General features: G+C 44.2%; 1 protein-coding gene across 1 annotated transcript; it reads left to right on the top strand.

Annotated features, from left to right (window-relative positions):
• Positions 1 to 547: 547 nt before the first annotated feature.
• On the top strand, positions 548 to 6422 carry LOC128127593 (uncharacterized). Its single transcript, XM_052766217.1, has 2 exons — positions 548 to 1603; positions 6355 to 6422. Exons 1-2 carry the CDS (start codon positions 574 to 576, stop codon positions 6387 to 6389), a joined length of 1065 nt encoding a protein of 354 aa, XP_052622177.1. The 5' UTR covers positions 548 to 573; the 3' UTR covers positions 6390 to 6422.
• Positions 6423 to 19145: the final 12723 nt, after the last annotated feature.

The following is a 19145-nucleotide window of genomic DNA, read 5'->3' as shown; positions in this document are numbered from 1 at the left end:
GGTAAGCAAGAAAGAAGCAGTGTGTACGATCAGTCAGCGCCCGAACGGTAAAGATCCCCAAAATACCTTACAATATCATATGATGTGAATTGTTATGCATGCTAGAAGACTAGGTATTCATGATAGGACTAGAGTGGCCTGATTTGTGATGCCTTAGTCTAGGGAAGTTTGCTTATATGAGATGCTTTGCTAGTATGCGGGTAGATAGTGCATACCAGAAGTAGAGTACTCACTATCCGAGGTTTGGGGAGGAGGACTTGGGATGAACACTGATGCGGTGTGGTCGGTAGTATTGGGCCCGTACTACCGAGGACACCGGGTCAGTGGGAGGCCCAAGTAAGAATCCCTGGATATCGGGGACGGGGTAGGGTCGCGTTATCGAGTGCAATTACACTTGATAAAATCTCTGATAGTTTTATGTTGTATTTCAGAGATATCATGGTTAGACCGCGGCACGGGGCGAGTACGAGCGGTGTGAGTGACGAGGATATTCGTCAGATGATCCACGAGGAGGTGGCGGCGGCGATCCGGGCCGAGATCCCGGAGATGTTTGGGTCTATCAAGACCACTCTGATGGAGACGTTCGACGAGCGGTACGCCGCATTGACTGAGGCTGCAACCGCTGCAGCTACCGCAGCTGTGGCCGCTGCTAGGCCACAGGGGGGTGATTCATTGCTGTTCCGAGAGTTCAGCAACACGAAGCCACCGGAGTTCGATGGGACGCAGGATCCGATTGCTGCGATGAGGTGGATCGCAGATATAGAGGGGTGCTTCTACACTTGTTCATGCCCGGAGCACCTGAGGGTACGGTTCGCTTTGAACCAGCTCCGTCTGGGAGCCAAGGACTGGTGGAAGTTCGTGACGGCGAACTTCACTTTAGCAGAGACTGCGGCAGTGACATGGGAGGGGTTCACTACCATGTTCAGGGATGAGTACGTTCCCCCGGTGGAGCGGGAACGATTGGTTCAGGAGTTCTTAACCCTCAAGCAGGGTACTGATTCGGTGGCGGCGATCACGCGGAAGTTCCATGAGAGGGCGATGTTTTGCCCCGAGCTAGTGGCCACAGAGCAGGCACGGATGAGCCGGTACTTGGGTGTTCTGAGGAGGGAGATCCGGGAGTTTGTGTCAAACTCCACTTACCATAATTTTACTGAGCTTCAGGCGAATGCCAGGAAGCGTGAGATCGAGTTAGAGACTCAGGCCAGGGAGGAGGCCGAGTCTCAGCAGGCAGACCGGCGACCGGCTCAGTCTCAGCCGGCAGCCAAGCGGATCAAGTCCGCCGATTCGAGGACGGGAGGTTCGAAGAACCGCACTTGCGTAAAGTGCGGTAAGGGTCACGATGGGGCGTGTCGAGCCGGTGCTTGCTACAAGTGTGGCAAGGAGGGACACATTGCTAGGGAGTGTCCCAAGGGATTTATGGTTTGCTTTCATTGCAACCAGACCGGCCATCGGAAGGCCGAGTGCCCTCAGCTTCGTCAGGGATCTGCACCTGTTGCCAGGACTACTGAGACTCGACCGGTGAAGGTCGAGGCCCCGAGGGCTCGTGGGAGAGCCTTTCAGCTGACTGCGGAGGAGGTCCGCGCTGCGCCCGATGTTGTGGCAGGTATGTTGTAATTCATGTATTTATTTTAATGTCGATATGTTATGCTTATATTATTATGCGCGTAGGTACCTTCCTTGTGAACTCTGTGCCTGCCTTAGTGTTATTTGACTCGGGTGCGAGTAGGTCCTTTGTGTCCTTGGCCTTTAGTCAGCATATCGGCGTTAGTCGTGAGTCGTTGAGTCGACCTTTGAGAGTTTCTATAGCTAACGAGAAGGTGATTTGTGCTACGGAGGTTCTTCGGGGATGTGTACTAGAGATTTTCGGGATTGGATTTCCAATTGATCTGATTCCTATCGCGATGGGGGATGTCTGTGTCATCGTGGGCATGGACTGGCTGAGCCGGTTCGGCGCTGTCATCGACTGTGAGCGTCAGTTGGTGACTATACGAGACCCTAGAGGGGGAGTTCTTTCGGTGTACGGCGAGGGTACCCGTTCGGGATCAGCTTTTTGTTCGGCCGCTAGGGCGAGGCAGTGTCTACGGCAGGGCTGTAAAGGTTTTGTGGCGTATGTGATGGATACGCGGGAGGTTTCCGAGAAACCGAAGTCAGTTGAGGAAGTTCCGGTGGTGCGCGAATTTTCAGATGTCTTTCCCGAGGAGTTGCCGGGAGTACCGCCTGTGAGGCAAGTAGAGTTTAGTATTGATCTGGTTCCGGGGGCAGCGCCTATTGCTAAAGTGCCCTATCGTCTTGCACCTCCAGAGATGCAAGAGTTGTCTTCGCAACTCCAGGAGTTGCTGGGAAAGGGATTCATTCGGCCGAGCAGCTCGCCATGGGGAGCACCTATTGTGTTCGTCAAAAAGAAGGATGGTTCACACCGGATGTGCATTGATTACCGGGAGTTGAACAAGCTAACGGTCAAGAACCGTTACCCGTTGCCGAGGATCGATGATTTATTCGATCAGTTGCAGGGAGCATCTTGGTTTTCCAAGATCGATCTGAGGTCGGGTTACCATCAGGTGAGAGTACGGGATGAAGATGTCCAGAAGACAGCGTTTAGGACGCGATATGGGCATTATGAGTTTGTGGTGATGCCTTTTGGACTCACCAATGCCCCGGCTGTGTTCATGGATCTCATGAACAGGGTATGCAGGCCGATGTTGGATCGGTCGGTGATCGTATTTATCGACGACATTCTGGTGTATTCGAGATCGAGAGAGCAGCATGAGGAGCATTTGAGGGAGGTCCTTGCGGTATTGAGGTCGGAGAAACTTTATGCAAAGTTCTCCAAATGTGAATTCTGGTTGCGGGAGGTCCAGTTTCTAGGACATGTGGTTAATCAGAAAGGGATATTGGTCGATCCGGCCAAGGTTGAGGCGGTGATGAGTTGGGAGGTGCCGAAGTCACCCTCTGAGATCAGAAGTTTCCTTGGGTTGGCAGGGTATTATCGGAGATTTATCAAGGATTTCTCCAAGATCGCTGTGCCACTCACCAGATTGACCCGGAAGGGTGTTACATTCTCATGGGGGCCCGAGCAGCAGACCTCCTTTGAGACACTTTGCCAGAGATTGTGCGAAGCCCCGGTATTAGCTCTCCCAGAAGGGATGGAAGATTTCGTGGTATATTGCGACGCATCGATTTCGGGATTGGGTGCAGTGTTGATGCAGAGGGGTCATGTGATAGCTTATGCATCGAGGCAGCTGAAGCCTCATGAGGCGAGATATCCCACGCATGATTTAGAGCTGGGAGCAGTAGTGTTCGCTCTCAAGATTTGGCGTCACTACTTGTATGGGGTTCGATGTACGATATACACGGACCATAAGAGTTTGAAGTATTTGATGGATCAACCCAACCTAAATATGCGTCAAAGGAGGTGGTTGGATGTGGTCAAGGATTATGATTGTGAGATCCTGTACCACCCAGGCAAGGCTAATGTGGTAGCCGATGCATTGAGCCGCAGGGCGGAGAGCACTCCATTGCGAGATGTGTGCTTGAGACTGACCGTGATGACTTCTGTATTGGATGATATTCGTAGGGCACAGGCTGAGGCTGTGCGACCAGAAATGCAGAAGAAAGAGCGGGTTGTGGGGTTAATCTCAGAGTTTGTCAAGGATAGTCGAGGCCTTATGACGTTTCAGGGTCGGATTTGGGTGCCGTTTGTGGGCGGTACGCGTATTACGTTGATGGAAGAGGCTCATAAATCGAAATTCTCGATTCATCCCGGTGCTACGAAGATGTATTTGGATTTAAGGAAGGAATATTGGTGGCCCTGTATGAAGAGGGACGTGGCATGGTTCGTTGAGAGATGCTTGACCTGCCGTAGGGTTAAGGCTGAGCACCAGAGACCGCATGGCAAGTTACAGCCATTGGAGATCCCCGAGTGGAAGTGGGAACAGATTACTATGGATTTTATCACCAAATTGCCGAGGACTGCTAGGGGAGTTGACGCAATTTGGGTGATCGTGGATAGGTTGACAAAGAGTGCACACTTCCTTGCCATCAGTGAGAGTTCTTCGGCGGAGAAATTGGCGGAGATATACGTTAGAGAGGTGGTGTCTCGGCACGGGGTGCCGATCTCGATTGTGTCAGACCGTGATGTGCACTTTACTTCCAGATTCTGGAAGAAATTCCATGAGGAGCTGGGTACTAAATTGCATTTTAGTACCGCATACCATCCCCAGACAGACGGTCAGAGCGAACGGACAATTCAGACGCTGGAAGACATGCTCCGAGCGTGTGTGTTAGACTTCGGGGGTAGTTGGGATGCGTACTTGCCATTGGCAGAGTTCTCCTACAACAACAGCCATCATTCGAGCATTGGTATGCCACCTTTCGAGCTGTTGTATGGTAGGAGGTGTCGGACCCCCATTTGCTGGGGAGAGGTGGGACAGAGAGTGATGGGCAGCACGGAGATCGTGCTCCAGACGACAGAGCAGATTCATCGAGTGAGACAAAGGTTATTGACTGCTCAGAGCCGGCAGAAGAGTTATGCAGACAGGCGTCGATCCGAGCTTGAATTTCAGGTCGGCGACTTCGTTCTCCTGAAGGTCTCTCCTTGGAAAGGAGTGATTCGGTTCAGAAAGAGAGGCAAGTTGGGGCCCCGGTATATTGGGCCATTTCGTGTGATTGCAAGGATAGGTCGGGTAGCTTACCGGTTGGAGTTGCCAGCGGAGTTGGGTCAGATCCATGACACTTTTCATGTGTCGCAGTTGAGGAAGTGCATAGCCGATGAGTCGGCAGTGGTTCCATTGGAGGATATTCAGGTGGATGCGAGCCTGAATTACGCGGAGAGACCAGTGGCTATCAGGGATCGGAAGATCAAGGTTCTGAGGAACAAGGAAGTACCTCTGGTGTTGGTTCAATGGCAACACCGTAAGGGATCAGAAATGACTTGGGAACCGGAGCGCGAAATGCGGGAGCAGCATCCGGAACTATTTGCAGAATGAGACTTCGAGGGCGAAGTCTAATCCAAGTGGGGGAGAATTGTAACAGCCCGGAATCTCAGGTATTATTAAAATTATGTTTTTGGGGTGATTTAAGAGGGGACTCGGCGAGTTGGAGCCTAGACTCGCCGAGTAGGATCGCGGACTTGGTCGCGGGTCCGCGACTGGACTCGACGAGTCTAGATATGGACTCGGCGAGTCGACGCTGTTCAGCAGAAACCCTAACCGTTCAGTTTGGATTGTATTTAACGCCTCTTAGGCTGTCATTTTCAGTCTTTTGGTCAATTGAGAGGAACCCTAATCGCTGTGGACGCCTAGAGCAAGGGAGAAAGCTTTGGAACTTGGAAGAATTGGTTAGGCAAGAAGAAGAGGGATTTGGCTAAAGGAATAGCAAGGAGGATTGAGTCCTGAGATTTGGGGGACACAGAGAGTGCGTTTTCAGGTAATACTCGGACCAAATCTGTTATTTTGATGTATTTATGAAATTAGGGTTTATAGAACCCATTTAGTGATTTGATGAAGAAATGCCTTGTTACCCCCACGATTATAGTCTTGTATTAGGACCTTTAGAGGTCCAGAAGGTCCCATGCATGTGTACTTCGGGACGAGACCTATCCCAGGAAGCAGTTACTCGTCTGCATGGCATGGACTCGCCGAGTTGTTCTTCAGACTCGGCGAGTAGCTTGAAGATTTGCTGGGACTCGCCGAGTTGTTCATCAGACTCGGCGAGTGGAGTCGGGGTGGCCCCGCGATTCTTCCACGAGGACCTCGTCGAGTCAAGAGGTATACTCGACGAGTAGAAAGGGAATATTCAGGAATCTGTGAGGACGACTAGACTCGCCGAGTCGCCATGGTACTCGCCGAGTCCAGTCGAGTTGACCGTTGACCGTTGACCAGAGTTGACCTAAGTCTGACTTCTTAGGGATAGTCACACTTAGATGATATGAGTGTTAATGAGTTATGTAATGTTATAGGAGGGTTGTAGCTCGTTGGTTTGTGCGCGAGTGATTTCAGGAGTTGCTAGCTTTCAGCACTTACGAGGTGAGTCTTCTCACTATACTGTACCCGGAAGGGTTGACTGTGTGACCGGAAGGTCGAATATGTTATGTGATATGTATGCTATATGTGGTAAGTTAAGTGTTATATGGATATGTATGCTATATGTGGTAAGTTAAGTGTTATATGTGCTATGTATGATATGTGGGCCGGAAGGCAATATGTTATGGGCCGGAAGGCGATTATGTTATGGGCCGGAAGGCGTTGTATTGAGGACCAGAAGGTCAGGGCCTGGAAAGGCGTATGTGTGTAAGTGTATATTGGGGAACTCACTAAGCATTTATGCTTACAGTTGTTGTGTATGTATGTATTTCAGGTACTAGCGAGGACCGTGGGAAGGCGCCGGCATGATCGATACACACTGAGGATTGTTTTAGGATCTTGGGAGTTTGAATAATTGTATTGACCGAATAATTAAACTATTTATGCCTTGTTTTTAATTTTAAAATATTATGTTTTAAAAATGAAAAATTTGCTTGAAAAATTTTGAGTTGTTACACCAAACATTCCATATGAATTCCGATATGATGCAAAACATGCTCGCACAAGGAATTGCTACGGCCTTAACAACATACGAAGCAGCTCGAAATAGAAACACTGGGAATAATGGAAGTGACACTTCCACAGCTGACAAAAACAACCCCAGACACTGCTCCTATAAGGATTTCATGGGCTGCAAACCTCGATCCTTCTACGACACTGAAGGAGTTGTTGGTATATCCCGTTGGATAGAAAAGACTGAAGCAGTCTTTCACATCAGTGCTTGCCTCGATGACTATCGGGTTAAGTATGCTACTTGCACATTAATGGACTCCGCCTTAACTTGGTGGAATAACCATGCGAACTCTATGGGAATTGCTGAAGCTTATGACATGGGCTGGGAATTCCTGAAGCAGCTAATGACCAATGAGTACTGTCCCCGACAGGAGATACAGGCTCTAGAGAAGGAGCATTGGAACCTTGTTATGAAAGGATCAAAAGTAGCTGCCCACACTTCCCGGTTCTATGATCTTGCAAACCTTTGCCCGAGAGTGGTGACCCCGGAAGACAGGAAGATCAAAAGGTACATCTAGGGACTAGCTTCACCTGTTCAAGGTCTGGTGACGGCATCATGTGACAACCTGAAATTTATTTCGTCATTGTAACCCAGTTCCGCTAAGAAAATAATTTTTATTATTATTTTCGTTAACATTTGGGTTAGGCAAATAAATTAATGTTTTTATTTTATTTCATAAGTGTTGAAACAAAATAAAAATGCATGTAACACCCTCGAAATTTATTTGAGAAAAATTTTTGTTTACGACTAAGCCGGGTTACGACCATTTAATAGGGTAAAATTTTAAACTTCGTTTAACGACGGTATTGGGTAGATTCCCACCTGGCCACAAACTCAAACCCTATATAAGGGTTGAGAGGTCATCAACTTGAACTTTTACCACTCTAGTCATTCTCTCTCTACTCTCTCTCTCTTCAAGGCCTGATTATTCCGAAATCCGCAAGTTTTCATCCCCAAACTGTAAGTTCCTTTACCCTAAACTGTTCTAAAGCTCATTTCATGACATTATAGAATTAAAATCATCCAAGAATGTAAATAACAAGAAGTTCACAGCCCAAGAACCTTCTTAGGCCGTAAACCCCTAAAAGGGTGCCAAAATGCCCCCCAAATCCCTTCCTTAGGCTTAGAGACTAGCTTAGAACTTAACCTTGAAGTGTTTTGGACCTTAAACATCAAGTTTGGAGGCTTGAATGATGGTTTACAGCCGAAAAACATTCTTAGGCCGTAAACTCCCTCAAATGATGCAAAATGAGCCCTAAACCCCTTATTTAGCCTTGGACCTTAACTTAGAAACTTGTAGGAGTGAGCTTAGGACCACAAAAACGAATAATAATAGGTGTCCAAGGGTTTACGGCCGTAAACCATAGGGTTCACGACCGTAAACTCCCAAGGAGTGGTCCAAGGACCGCAAACTCCAAGGGAGTACCCCTTTTAGAGCCCAATCACTTCTCAAGCCATGGATTTAACCTTAGAACCCTTCCTAGTGATGTAAGGGACCCGTAAGCACTCAAATACACTCCTCCCATGAGTTTACGGCCGTAAACTCATGGGGGAATTGGCCCCTCAATCACAAACTCACCTAAGGTGGGTAATTAAGGAGTAAACTCTATAGTGAGGCCTTACATTCCTTCCTTTCAACCCAATAGCCTCCTAGCACTTGACCAAAGCGTTTTTATTCGCATTAGGATGTATATACGTGTTAAATTAGTGTTTTAATCACTAATTATATGTAAACATATGTCTTCATATGTTACTAGGGTCATAAAAGGGTGTTCAAGTCTTCACTTGACACCAAACACTCAACCGAGACTTCCATCCGATCCACTCGCTGCAGGTGAGTTCATACCCCTTAATTAACCTTTCAAATGTTTTTAAATGTTTTTATGAGGAGGGGGAATACAATTTGAATACAAAAAGTTATAGTATCAATCACATGTGATTTATAACTTGCTAATAAAAAGGATTTTCTATACTTTTAACTGCTTTGTAAACAAAACTGTTTTAAATAACTATCAAACGCACTTTATGTTGACTGTTATTGAACTATTATCAAATTATTTTTAAACCTCTTTTCTTTTAAAACTATATCTACACAAATATATTTATATAAGTAAGACTTGAAGGACTTAGGACTGATAGCTCGTCTTACTTCCTGTTCTTGTTTGATTGTGGTCTTAGGGTATATAGTTATCTGTCCGACTGTCGTTGAATTCTTAGTTATATATCATATATATTTATGTTAGATATAAAAGTCTTCATTTAATTCAATACCTTTGTAAATCAAAGGCATGCAATCCCACACTCTAATTAACTATAATAGGTATAGTTAAGACTACTGCTCATTACCCCGACCACTATGATGCTCACTATAATTACTACTATTACGAGATAATACATGTTAAAGAGAACACTCTATACATTATACTAAAAAGTTCATTATACTATAACACAAGAGAATACACTAATCCAGAATATGACATACTATTCCTCTATACGGCACTCTACTGTGCAAACACCGTGTAACCAGAGCTTCCCGGAGGGAAAACAACCACTACATGTATAGATCTATACAGGACGGACACTATTTCATCCCGACTTCTAACTACAGTCCAAGCCGACTAGGCCCAAAGGTGACGAAACATCGCTACACTACGTATGACCGGGAAGGTCATCGAACACTCTATTATCACTCAGACTGGTTACATGAGAAATCACATTCATACCCAAGCTAACACACTAAGGATTAAAGGCTAAAAAACTAACTCCCCGAAGTGAATATATATACATATATTACTAAATTGAAGTTTGCAACGCTACTATATCCAGCCGACAGTAAAACTGCTGAAATAAGATATTGTCTTTCCTCATTTACTTTACATAAATGAAATCTATACCCTTTTTTTCATGATTGACAGTCTCAATGGGAAAACTTTTACACACTAAAAGGATCAAACTTACAAATATGCAAATCTGGAAAATATAGGATTTTCTAGGGATTTTACTATCTTCAAACATGAATCATAGTTTTACATTACATGATTATAAACACTTTTATACAAGCAACGACACTAAATTCTTATGAACTCACCAGCTTTATGCTGATACTCGTTTTCAAAATAACTTGTATTCTCAGGTCAAAAATAGACATGTACTGATGCAACTTTTGAGAAGATGGAGCATATACAAGACCCATCTTTTATTTTGTTTATACTTTTGGTGTCTATCAAATTGTACAGAACACGCTTGTATTTACAATTACTATATTAATGCAATGGTTGTTGTCACTAGTTTTTAGTATTATGCAATTGTTATGATACTGTACATGACGTCCTCCATCCCAGAACATATTCCGCCGTTCTCGGTTTTGGGGTGTGACAGATTGGTATCAGAGCATTGTTTATAGTGAATCAAGTATATCAACCCATAAAAGATATACAAACTATAAACACTTCGGGACTAAAACACTCTAACCAAGAAATATATACTTTTAAATATTAAGATGTTTAACTAAGTATATATATATATATATATATATATATATATATATATATATATATATACACCCATAAATACAAAGGGTCGGTATCATACTAGAACAGAACAAAAGTATTAAGATTTTTGAGCAGCACAATTAGGCTTAGAGACATATAGTCACATCTGGGTGTATGTAGCATGATCAACTACATTTTCCTAGGGGTGACTAGCATGTGCCAAAGAGTGATTGTGGCGTTGCAACAAGTCTAAGAACTTACCAACACTACCACAAGAACGTTAGAACAAGAATACTATAGGAGTATTCTGCATTCTATTAACTACATATGTGATAACTGAAAAGGGTTGTTACTAGTAGGGCAATAGTTGCTAAGTGGATACATCACGGTTACATGTGACTAGGGCGCTATAGACTTAGAATCTGTGACCTTTGCTTCATTTCCTGTTCTTGTTTGATTGTGGACTTGGAGTTAGGGTTGCTTATTCGAAGGTCTATCCTGCTTCAGTTACATGTAATTGGTATGCACTATGTAAGTATTAGTTCGGCTAGTAACGATCATCTTATAAGTATCTTAGATCAGTACGTCTATTAACCCTTCTTTCCCCATTCTCGCGTAGATAGCATGGTTGGCTTCCACCATCCCGGCGATCCATATTATCCGAACCAAGGAAATGGAGGATGGCTCAATGAGGAGCCAGAAGACGACCACCCGATCCCTTTAGATGATCACCATGCTGAAGGCTTTTCGGATAGCTCCGACCCCGAGCCAGAAGTCAACAACCTACCCTCGGTAGCTCCAAACCCCAACCCCCGACCAGCATTCCAAGGTCCCACTCCCATGTGGGCAATAACCTTGAATCGATGGAGCGATGAGCAGGGTCAACCTTTACCTTTAAACGGACACCGAAGCTTCTACAACATAAGCGAGGGAGGTGCATCGGACCAAGTCTTGCCCATCATGGTCCGTAGGATTGCCAGGAACACCGAGCAAGGTCAAGCAGCCATTGGCAGAGTTGTGGAGGTTGATGCCAACTCTAACCTCAACGTTGTCCGCATCTGCCAGCTGGAAGAAGCTATGGATAGGACTAGGAAGACCAATGAGGCTCTGCAGCAGCAGCTAGCTGCATAGCGAGCCGAAGTCAGGGAACTACGGGCGCGTCAGAGGGCACAGGAACGACATCTTCATGAAGTTGTGCACCAACTGGCTGATTTGAGGGTTCACCCAATGGATACCCGTCGCCAGTAGATGATGTCCACTTATCTTCCTTTTTTGTTTAAGGAATAGCCTTTTCTTTTCTATGCTCTGTAGAGCACTTGTCTGTAAACATTCCTAACTTTGAAAGTACTTTACCTTGACTCCCAAGCTGCCAACATTTTCCCTTATGATTTGATGTAAGACCTACTGTTAGGTCACTTTTCCCGAACTCATATTACATCATTAATACCAGTAATATTGGCAGTTACCTACTCTGTTACTATGCCTCTATCTGATAGCTGGACTATGTCGATTTAGTCCATGAAATGCTCTCATCATATATGCAATTGATTCTCACTACTGTCATTATCTCTATAAACTTTTAGTAAAAGATGCCTCCCCGCAAGCCCCCGAACAAAGGCAGCCATGCAACTCAAACTCCAACTCCACCACCTCCTCCTCCACAGTTCGATCCTGTGATGTTTCAAACAGCTGTAACAGCCGCTATGGCTCAAATGAATTCTAGTGATGCCAGTGGAGCTGGAATGGGCATCAACTCCAGACATGGTGAAATTCCCTCACGTGCGCAGGGGTGTACTTATAAGGATTTCGTGAACTGAAAACCGACATTCTTCAATGGGACCGGATGGCTCCTTGCTTTGTCCTAATGGATCAAAAGAAATGAAGCTGTCTTCAAAATGTGCTCATGCCCCGAAGAAAGCAAAATAAAGTTCGTTGCTGCCACTTTCACCGAAAGGGCCTTGACATGGTGGAATGGCCATGTCAAATCACTCTCCTTGGTAACAGCCAACGCCATGGGCTGGGACACACTGAAGGACCTATTGATGAGGGAGTACTGCCCTAGGGGCGAAGTCCAGAAACTCGAAGAAGAACTTTGGAACCTCAAGATGAAGGGGATCGACATAATAGCTTATACTGCCAGATTCTGCGACCTGGTAGCTATGTGTCCTAAAATAATCCCTACTGAAAGCAAGAGGATAGAACGATACATCTGGGGTTTAGTGCCCCGTATCAAGGGAACGTGTTAGCATCACGCCCTACGACCTTTGACAGCGCCTGTCACACCCCGAAAACCGAAGGCGGAAACATTTACGGGGTTGACTCCACGTTGAGTACTAAATCCAATGTACATAGTAAGTAAAGTGAAACAAACATTACATTACATATAGAAAAGTTTTACATTGTTTCAAAAGTAAAGTTATACAGTTGTGATACATAGTATATAATAACAAGACGAGCAGATCTTCTGAGTACTCCATTCTGAACAAAAATGATCTTCGGGCACCTATTCTAACGTTGACCTGAGAACACAAGCAGTTTGAAAATGTTCATGTTTCCTTTTTGTTTCTGAAAATGTAACACACGCCAAGAAAATCTCACATTTTCTTAAAAAGGTTGGTTGTTGTTTCACATAACGTAAAGTAAAGTTGTACACTGAAAACACGTTTACTATTGTGAAAAATGTACATTTAGGTTATTTGTTTTGTTATATTGTTCTGGTTATGTACCAAAGGATTCCAAAGAAAGTCCCATACTTTCCTGATTGTATATTACCTTATGTAAAAGATGTACTCTTGTTAGACCTGGTTATGTACAAGGTTTCCCAGGAAAGTCCCATACTTTCCTGTATGTTGGTTTCCGTATGTAAAAGATGTAAAAGATGTATTCCTGTTAACGTGGTTATGTTCAATGTTTTCCCCAGGAAAGTCCCATACTTTCCTAAATGTTGGTTATCAATGTAAAAGATGTATTGCGAAACCTGGTTATCTTGTGAAGTGTATAAAATTGTTCATTATTACTATAAGTAAATCTCTGTTATCCTAATTGCGAGTTCCATAACCATACGATAGACTAAACCTGTGGCAATAAGTAGTCCACATCTTTATGACTTTCGTCACCCTTGAACCATTTCGGTTCGGCTATAGCTAGCAGCCAGGTGTGGGGTGGTCAACCCCGTATAGATCTATACACTCAAGTCAAGCTCTCTAATCCCACAGATTCTGGTTACGGGTGCAGTCCTCCACTCGCGTATCTATGTGGAGTGTTCGCCGAGGACGTGTCTCCAATCATACAGGAATAATAAATTTACTAGTAATAATATGATAATCCTCCACTTGCGTATCCCTGTGGAGTGTTACTGAGGACAAGACAATGTACAAGTTTTATATTCATATGTTCTAATGTCATGCTTTTAACTGATAAAATGTGGAACAACCATTTGTGAAATATATAAAACATAACAGTTTATAAACCCATTTCACAAATAATTTGTTTACGTGATATGCATGTTCAAACGGTTATCAGTTGTTTTAATCAGTGTTAAAAGCATATAAATTGTGAAACACACACACGAAAACAAGTTTTCGAGTACAAGAAAACCCTTGTACTTTGCTTGTGTTCCCCCCTGAAAACAGTGAAAAACAGTGAAAAAGGGTAGGGGTATGAACTCACCAGACTCGGAAATGCTACGGTTTCGAACACTAGACGTTGGTTCGAGGCTTGATTATTCGTGATGTCCCTATGTAAAATGAAATAATGTCCATATATATTTAATTAGATTTACATTCACTAATTATATGGAACATTACACTCCAACGAGGTTAAACACCTCAAAACGAGCGTTTGGAGTGACCTGGGTGACATCTACGGACGTGTAATGGTCCTAGGAACTTGGGATTTGAGTTTACTGCCCAAGAGTAAACATTTAAATGAGTTTACTGCCATATATCACACACACACATGAGTTCACGGCCGTGAACTCATGTTTGGGTAGTTTTGGGTGTTTTATGGCTTGAATGGACATGGGGATTGCTAGAATGGATTTCTCAATTGCCTTGGATTAATTTGTTTGGACTTATACACCATTTATGGGAGTTCACGGCTGTAAACATGGAGTTTACGGCCATAAACTCCCCCAAGCTTAAACCAAAATTAATTTGAGGTGCTTAGGACAATCACATGTGATTCTAGTAATTTTTCCAAGCCTTGGGATGGTTTAAGGACATCATTTGGCACACTTTTATGAGTATACGGCCTAAGAGTATATGCTATGGCCGTAAACTCCTAAATGTAGTGTTTTGTTATGTTTAGGCTCCCAAACTATTTTTAGATGGTTCTAGGATTTACCACAAGGCTTTTGGTTGAGTTTCAAGGCAAACTAACATGTAAAAATGTGTTTACTCCCTATGTTTGAGGAGTTTACGGCCCAAGCACATGCCTTGGCCATAAACTCTCTTTTGTCCCTCAAAATTCATGTTTAAGGTGTTCCAAGTCCAAGATTGAAAGCCTCAAAGTCGTATCTAAGTCCCAACAATGATTTGGAAGGGTTAATTGGCTCAAAAACCCCATTTTTAAGTGTTTACGACCCAAGCTTGATCCTTGGCCGTAAACACATGTTCCTGGTCCTAAATCCTTGTTTAAACATCAATTTGAAGGCTAAAGAGGTTAGATAACAAGTTAGGGATGTTACCTCTTTGATTTGGAGCCTTAAATCTTTGTTTTTGGACCTTTGATTATGGATGAGGAGAGAGGTTGGAGAGTGATTAAGGAAAGATGGCCAAAAGCTTCAAATGGAAGCTTTGAATCATTTACATAGTGTTCGGGAATTGGACACGGCGGAATTCTACCCGATACCGGCGTTAGGCGGGGCTTTTGGTCGCACCCGACCAAATTGCCGTAACTCGATATGGTTGATTCTATAATTATTCCGATAACTATTATGGGGTGTTAGAATGATTTCAAATGGTATTAAGACACCCATTAAGTCATTTTAGATTAATACAAGATAATGACTTAATTAAACGGCAAAATCGGAAACGGATTTGGAAACGGCGTTTGGTTGATCGAATTGGATTACAATTTGAGTTACAAGAAGTGATATGAAATTTCGGGTTGTTACATTATCCCCCCGTTAGAGGGAATTTCGTCCCGAAATTCAAGACAAGATACAAGACACAATACAAATAATGGATCTAGAAAGAGTTGCGGATACTTCTGTTTCATCGAGTCTTCCCGCTCCCAAGTGAACTTCGGTCCACGCTTGGCATTCCAGCGAACCTTCACTAACGGGATGCGACTTTGTTTCATACGTTTGACTTCTCGATCCATGATTTCGATCGGTTCTTCCACGAAGTTGAGGTTTTCATTGATCTCGATCTCGTCTAAGGGAATCACTAGGGTTTCATCTGATAGGCACTTCTTGAGATTTGAAACATGGAAGACGGGATGGATGTTACTGAGTTCGTGAGGTAAACGAAGCTTATACGCTACTGGACCAACCCTGGCGAGGATCTCGAAAGGTCCAATGTACCTCGGATTAAGTTTCCCACGCTTACCAAAGCGTACAGTGCCTTTCCAGGGCGAGACTTTCAACAGGACACGGTCTCCAACCTGGAATTCCAGTGGTTTCCGACGGTTATCAGCGTTACTCTTTTGGCGATCGCGTGAAGCTTTCAATTGTTCTCGGATTTGGATGATCTTCTCGGTGGTTTCACGGATGATTTCAGGACCAGTGAGAGCACTGTCCGGGACTCGACTCTTGGCTATCTGTGTATCCCCCACCTCGGCCCAGCACAGAGTGGATCCGCACTTGCGATCGTATAGGGCTTCAAACGGGGCAGCCCTAATGCTGGTGTGGTAACTGTTGTTGTATGAGAATTCGATCAAAGGTAGATGTGTGTCCCACGACTTTCCAAAGTTAATGACACATGCCCTAAGCATGTCCTCCAGGGTTTGGATTGTTCTCTCACTTTGTCCATCGGTCTGAGGATGATATGTCGTGCTCATGTCTAGTTTGGTTCCAAGAGCTTTCTGGAGAGACTGCCAAAATCGGGAGGTAAACCTGCTATCTCGATCAGAGATAATGGACACAGGTACACCGTGCAGTCGGACTACCTCTTGGATGTAAATCTGTGCGAGTCTTTCCATCCTGTATGATTCTTTGATCGGAACGAAGTGAGCGGACTTTGTTAAACGATCGACGATTACCCAAATGGTGTCGTACCCACTCGAACACTTGGGTAGTTTGGTGATGAAATCCATGGTAATCATCTCCCATTTCCATCCGGGTATGTCGGGCTGCTGGAGTAGACCCGAGGGTTTCTGGTGCTCAACTTTAACCTTGGCGCAAGTCAGACACTTGCCCACAAATGTAGCTATCTCAGCCTTCATGTTTGGCCACCAGTATTGTTTCTTGAGATCTAAGTACATCTTGTCAGAGCCTTGGTGAACAGAGTATCTGGTTCTGTGTGCTTCCTCTATAACTATCTCTCTGAATCCTCCGAACTTGGGAATCCAGATCCGATCCATGAAACAATAAACTCCGTCACCTCTGATCTCAAGTTTCTTTTCCATTCCTCTCAAGGTTTCGGTCGACATGTTCTCGGGTTTGAGGGCTTCTAACTGGGCTTCTCGGATTTGCATAGGTAGGTTGGAATGGATGTTCATCGTCTGGTTCTTCACTTTACGGCCTGCACTCTCCTTTCGGCTAAGGGCATCTGCTACCACATTGGCCTTGCCGGGATGGTAACGGATTTCACACTCATAATCACTGAGTAGTTCTACCCATCGCCTTTGTCTCATGTTCAAGTCTTTCTGGTCAAAGATGTGTTGCAGGCTCTTGTGATCAGTGAAGATTGTGCACTTGGTTCCGTATAGGTAATGTCTCCAAATCTTCAACGCAAAGACTACGGCTCCTAGCTCCAAGTCGTGTGTGGTATAGTTGACCTCGTGTGCTTTCAACTGTCTAGAAGCATAGGCAATTACTTTTCCCCTTTGCATAAGCACACAGCCTAAGCCTTGAGTAGACGCATCGTAGTAGACAACGAAGTCCTCTATCCCTTCGGGTAGGGACAGAACAGGCGCGCTGCATAAGGCTTTCTTCAGTGTCTGGAATGCGGTTTCTTGTTTATCACTCCAATAAAAGGGTACACCTTTCTGTGTTAGAGTGGTTAAGGGTTTGGCGATTCTGGAAAAATTCTGGATAAATCTCCGATAATAGCCAGCGAGACCCAAGAATTGCCGGATTTCTGTGGGTGTCTTCGGTGCTGACCAATTCTTTATCGCCTTTATCTTGGAAGGATCAACATGAATACCCTCCTCGCTTATTACATGACCGAGGAAAGTTACCTTCCGAATCCAGAAGTCGCATTTGGAAAATTTCGCGTACAGCTTCTCGGATCGAAGAGTTTCCAACACTAGCCTCAAGTGTTGTTTGTGGTCTTCTTCGCTTCGGGAATAGACAAGTATGTCATCAATGAACACAATGACAAACTTGTCCAGATAAGGACGACACACCCGATTCATCAGATCCATGAACACCGCCGGTGCGTTGGTTAGACCAAAGGGCATCACTACGAACTCGTAGTGTCCATATCGAGTCCTGAAAGCTATTTTGAAAACATCACTCTCATGAACTCGTAGCTGATGATACCCTGATCGAAGGTCTATCTTGGAAAAGTAACTGGCTCCCTGGAGTTGATCGAAGAGGTCATCTATTCGCGGAAGAGGATATCGGTTTTTGACAGTCAACTTGTTCAGCTCACGATAATCGATACACATACGAAAGGATCCATCTTTCTTCTTGACAAACAAAACCGGAGCTCCCCAGGGTGAGGAACTTGGCCTAATGAATCCTTTACTGAGCAACTCGTTGAGTTGACTGGATAACTCCTGCATTTCTATTGGAGCTAAGCGATACGGAGACTTCGCTACGGGAGTAGCTCTAGGAATTAGGTCAATACGGAACTTGACCTGAAGCTCGGGAGGAATTCCTGGAAGCTCTTCGGGAAACACATCAGGAAAGTTACAGACTTCGGGGATGCTCGCGAGGTCTTTAACTTCCTGCTTCTCGTTGATTACATGGGCCAAGAATTCAATGCACTCCTTTCGCAGGAGCTTTTGAGCTTTGATGCAGGAAATGATACGAAGGTTGGAACTGAGTTTTTCGCCATAGATTACTAGAGTTTGACCCGAGGGAAGGTTGAGACGGATGGCTTTTTCGAAACAAAGAATATCCGCATGATTGGGACTCAACCAATCCATGCCAATGATGACATCAAAGCTCTTTATGGATACCGACATGAGATCGATAGGAAACGAATGGTCGTTCAGGGTAAGGGTACAACCTACGAACACTTCGCTCGCGTTTTCTTTCTCACCGTTCGCCATGTCGACGGTAAACGTTTTGGTTAAAGGTTGGGAATTATGTTTTAGGTTATGTTTGAATGCATGACTAATATACTTATATACTTTTGAAAATATTTTCAGTTTGAAGATACTTTTATTTCAGAGCACTTAGGCCCTTTAGTGTTTATAGTTTTATACCATGTAAGGTTTGGTATATTTTATTCACTATAAACAAGGGCTCTGATACCAATCTGTCACACCCCGAAAACCGAAGGCGGAAACATTTTCGGGGTTGACTCCACGTTGAGTACCAAATCCAATGTACATAGTAAGTAAAGTGAAACAAACATTACATTACATATAGAAAAGTTTTACAGTGTTTCAAAAGTAAAGTTATACAGTTGTGATACATAGTATATATAATAACAAGACAAGCGGATCTTCTGAGTACTCCATCCTGAACAAAAATGATCTCCGGGCACCTGTTCTAACGTTGACCTAACAACACAAGCAGTTTGAAAATCAGCATAACGCTGGTGAGTTCATAAGCGGTTTTTGTTTTGTGAAAATGTTCATGTTTCCTTTCTGTTTCTGAAAATGTAACACACGCCAAGAAAATCTCACATTTTCTTAAAAGGTTGGTTGTTGTTTCACATAACGTAAAGTAAAGTTGTACACTGAAATAATGTCCATATATATTTAATTAGATTTACATTC

This window comes from Lactuca sativa, chromosome 8, assembly GCF_002870075.4.
Source record: "Lactuca sativa cultivar Salinas chromosome 8, Lsat_Salinas_v11, whole genome shotgun sequence".
Taxonomy (NCBI): domain Eukaryota; kingdom Viridiplantae; phylum Streptophyta; class Magnoliopsida; order Asterales; family Asteraceae; genus Lactuca; species Lactuca sativa.
This window is presented reverse-complemented; position numbering and strand designations above follow the sequence as displayed.

Coding starts and splice junctions, on each gene's coding strand:
- LOC128127593 (XM_052766217.1), top strand. CDS start 574: ATGGAGACGTTCGACGAGCGGTACGCCGCATTGACTGAGGCTGCAACC. Junction 1,604..6,354: donor TGCGCCCGATGTTGTGGCAG/GTATGTTGTAAT, acceptor TATGTATTTCAG/GTACTAGCGAGGACCGTGGG.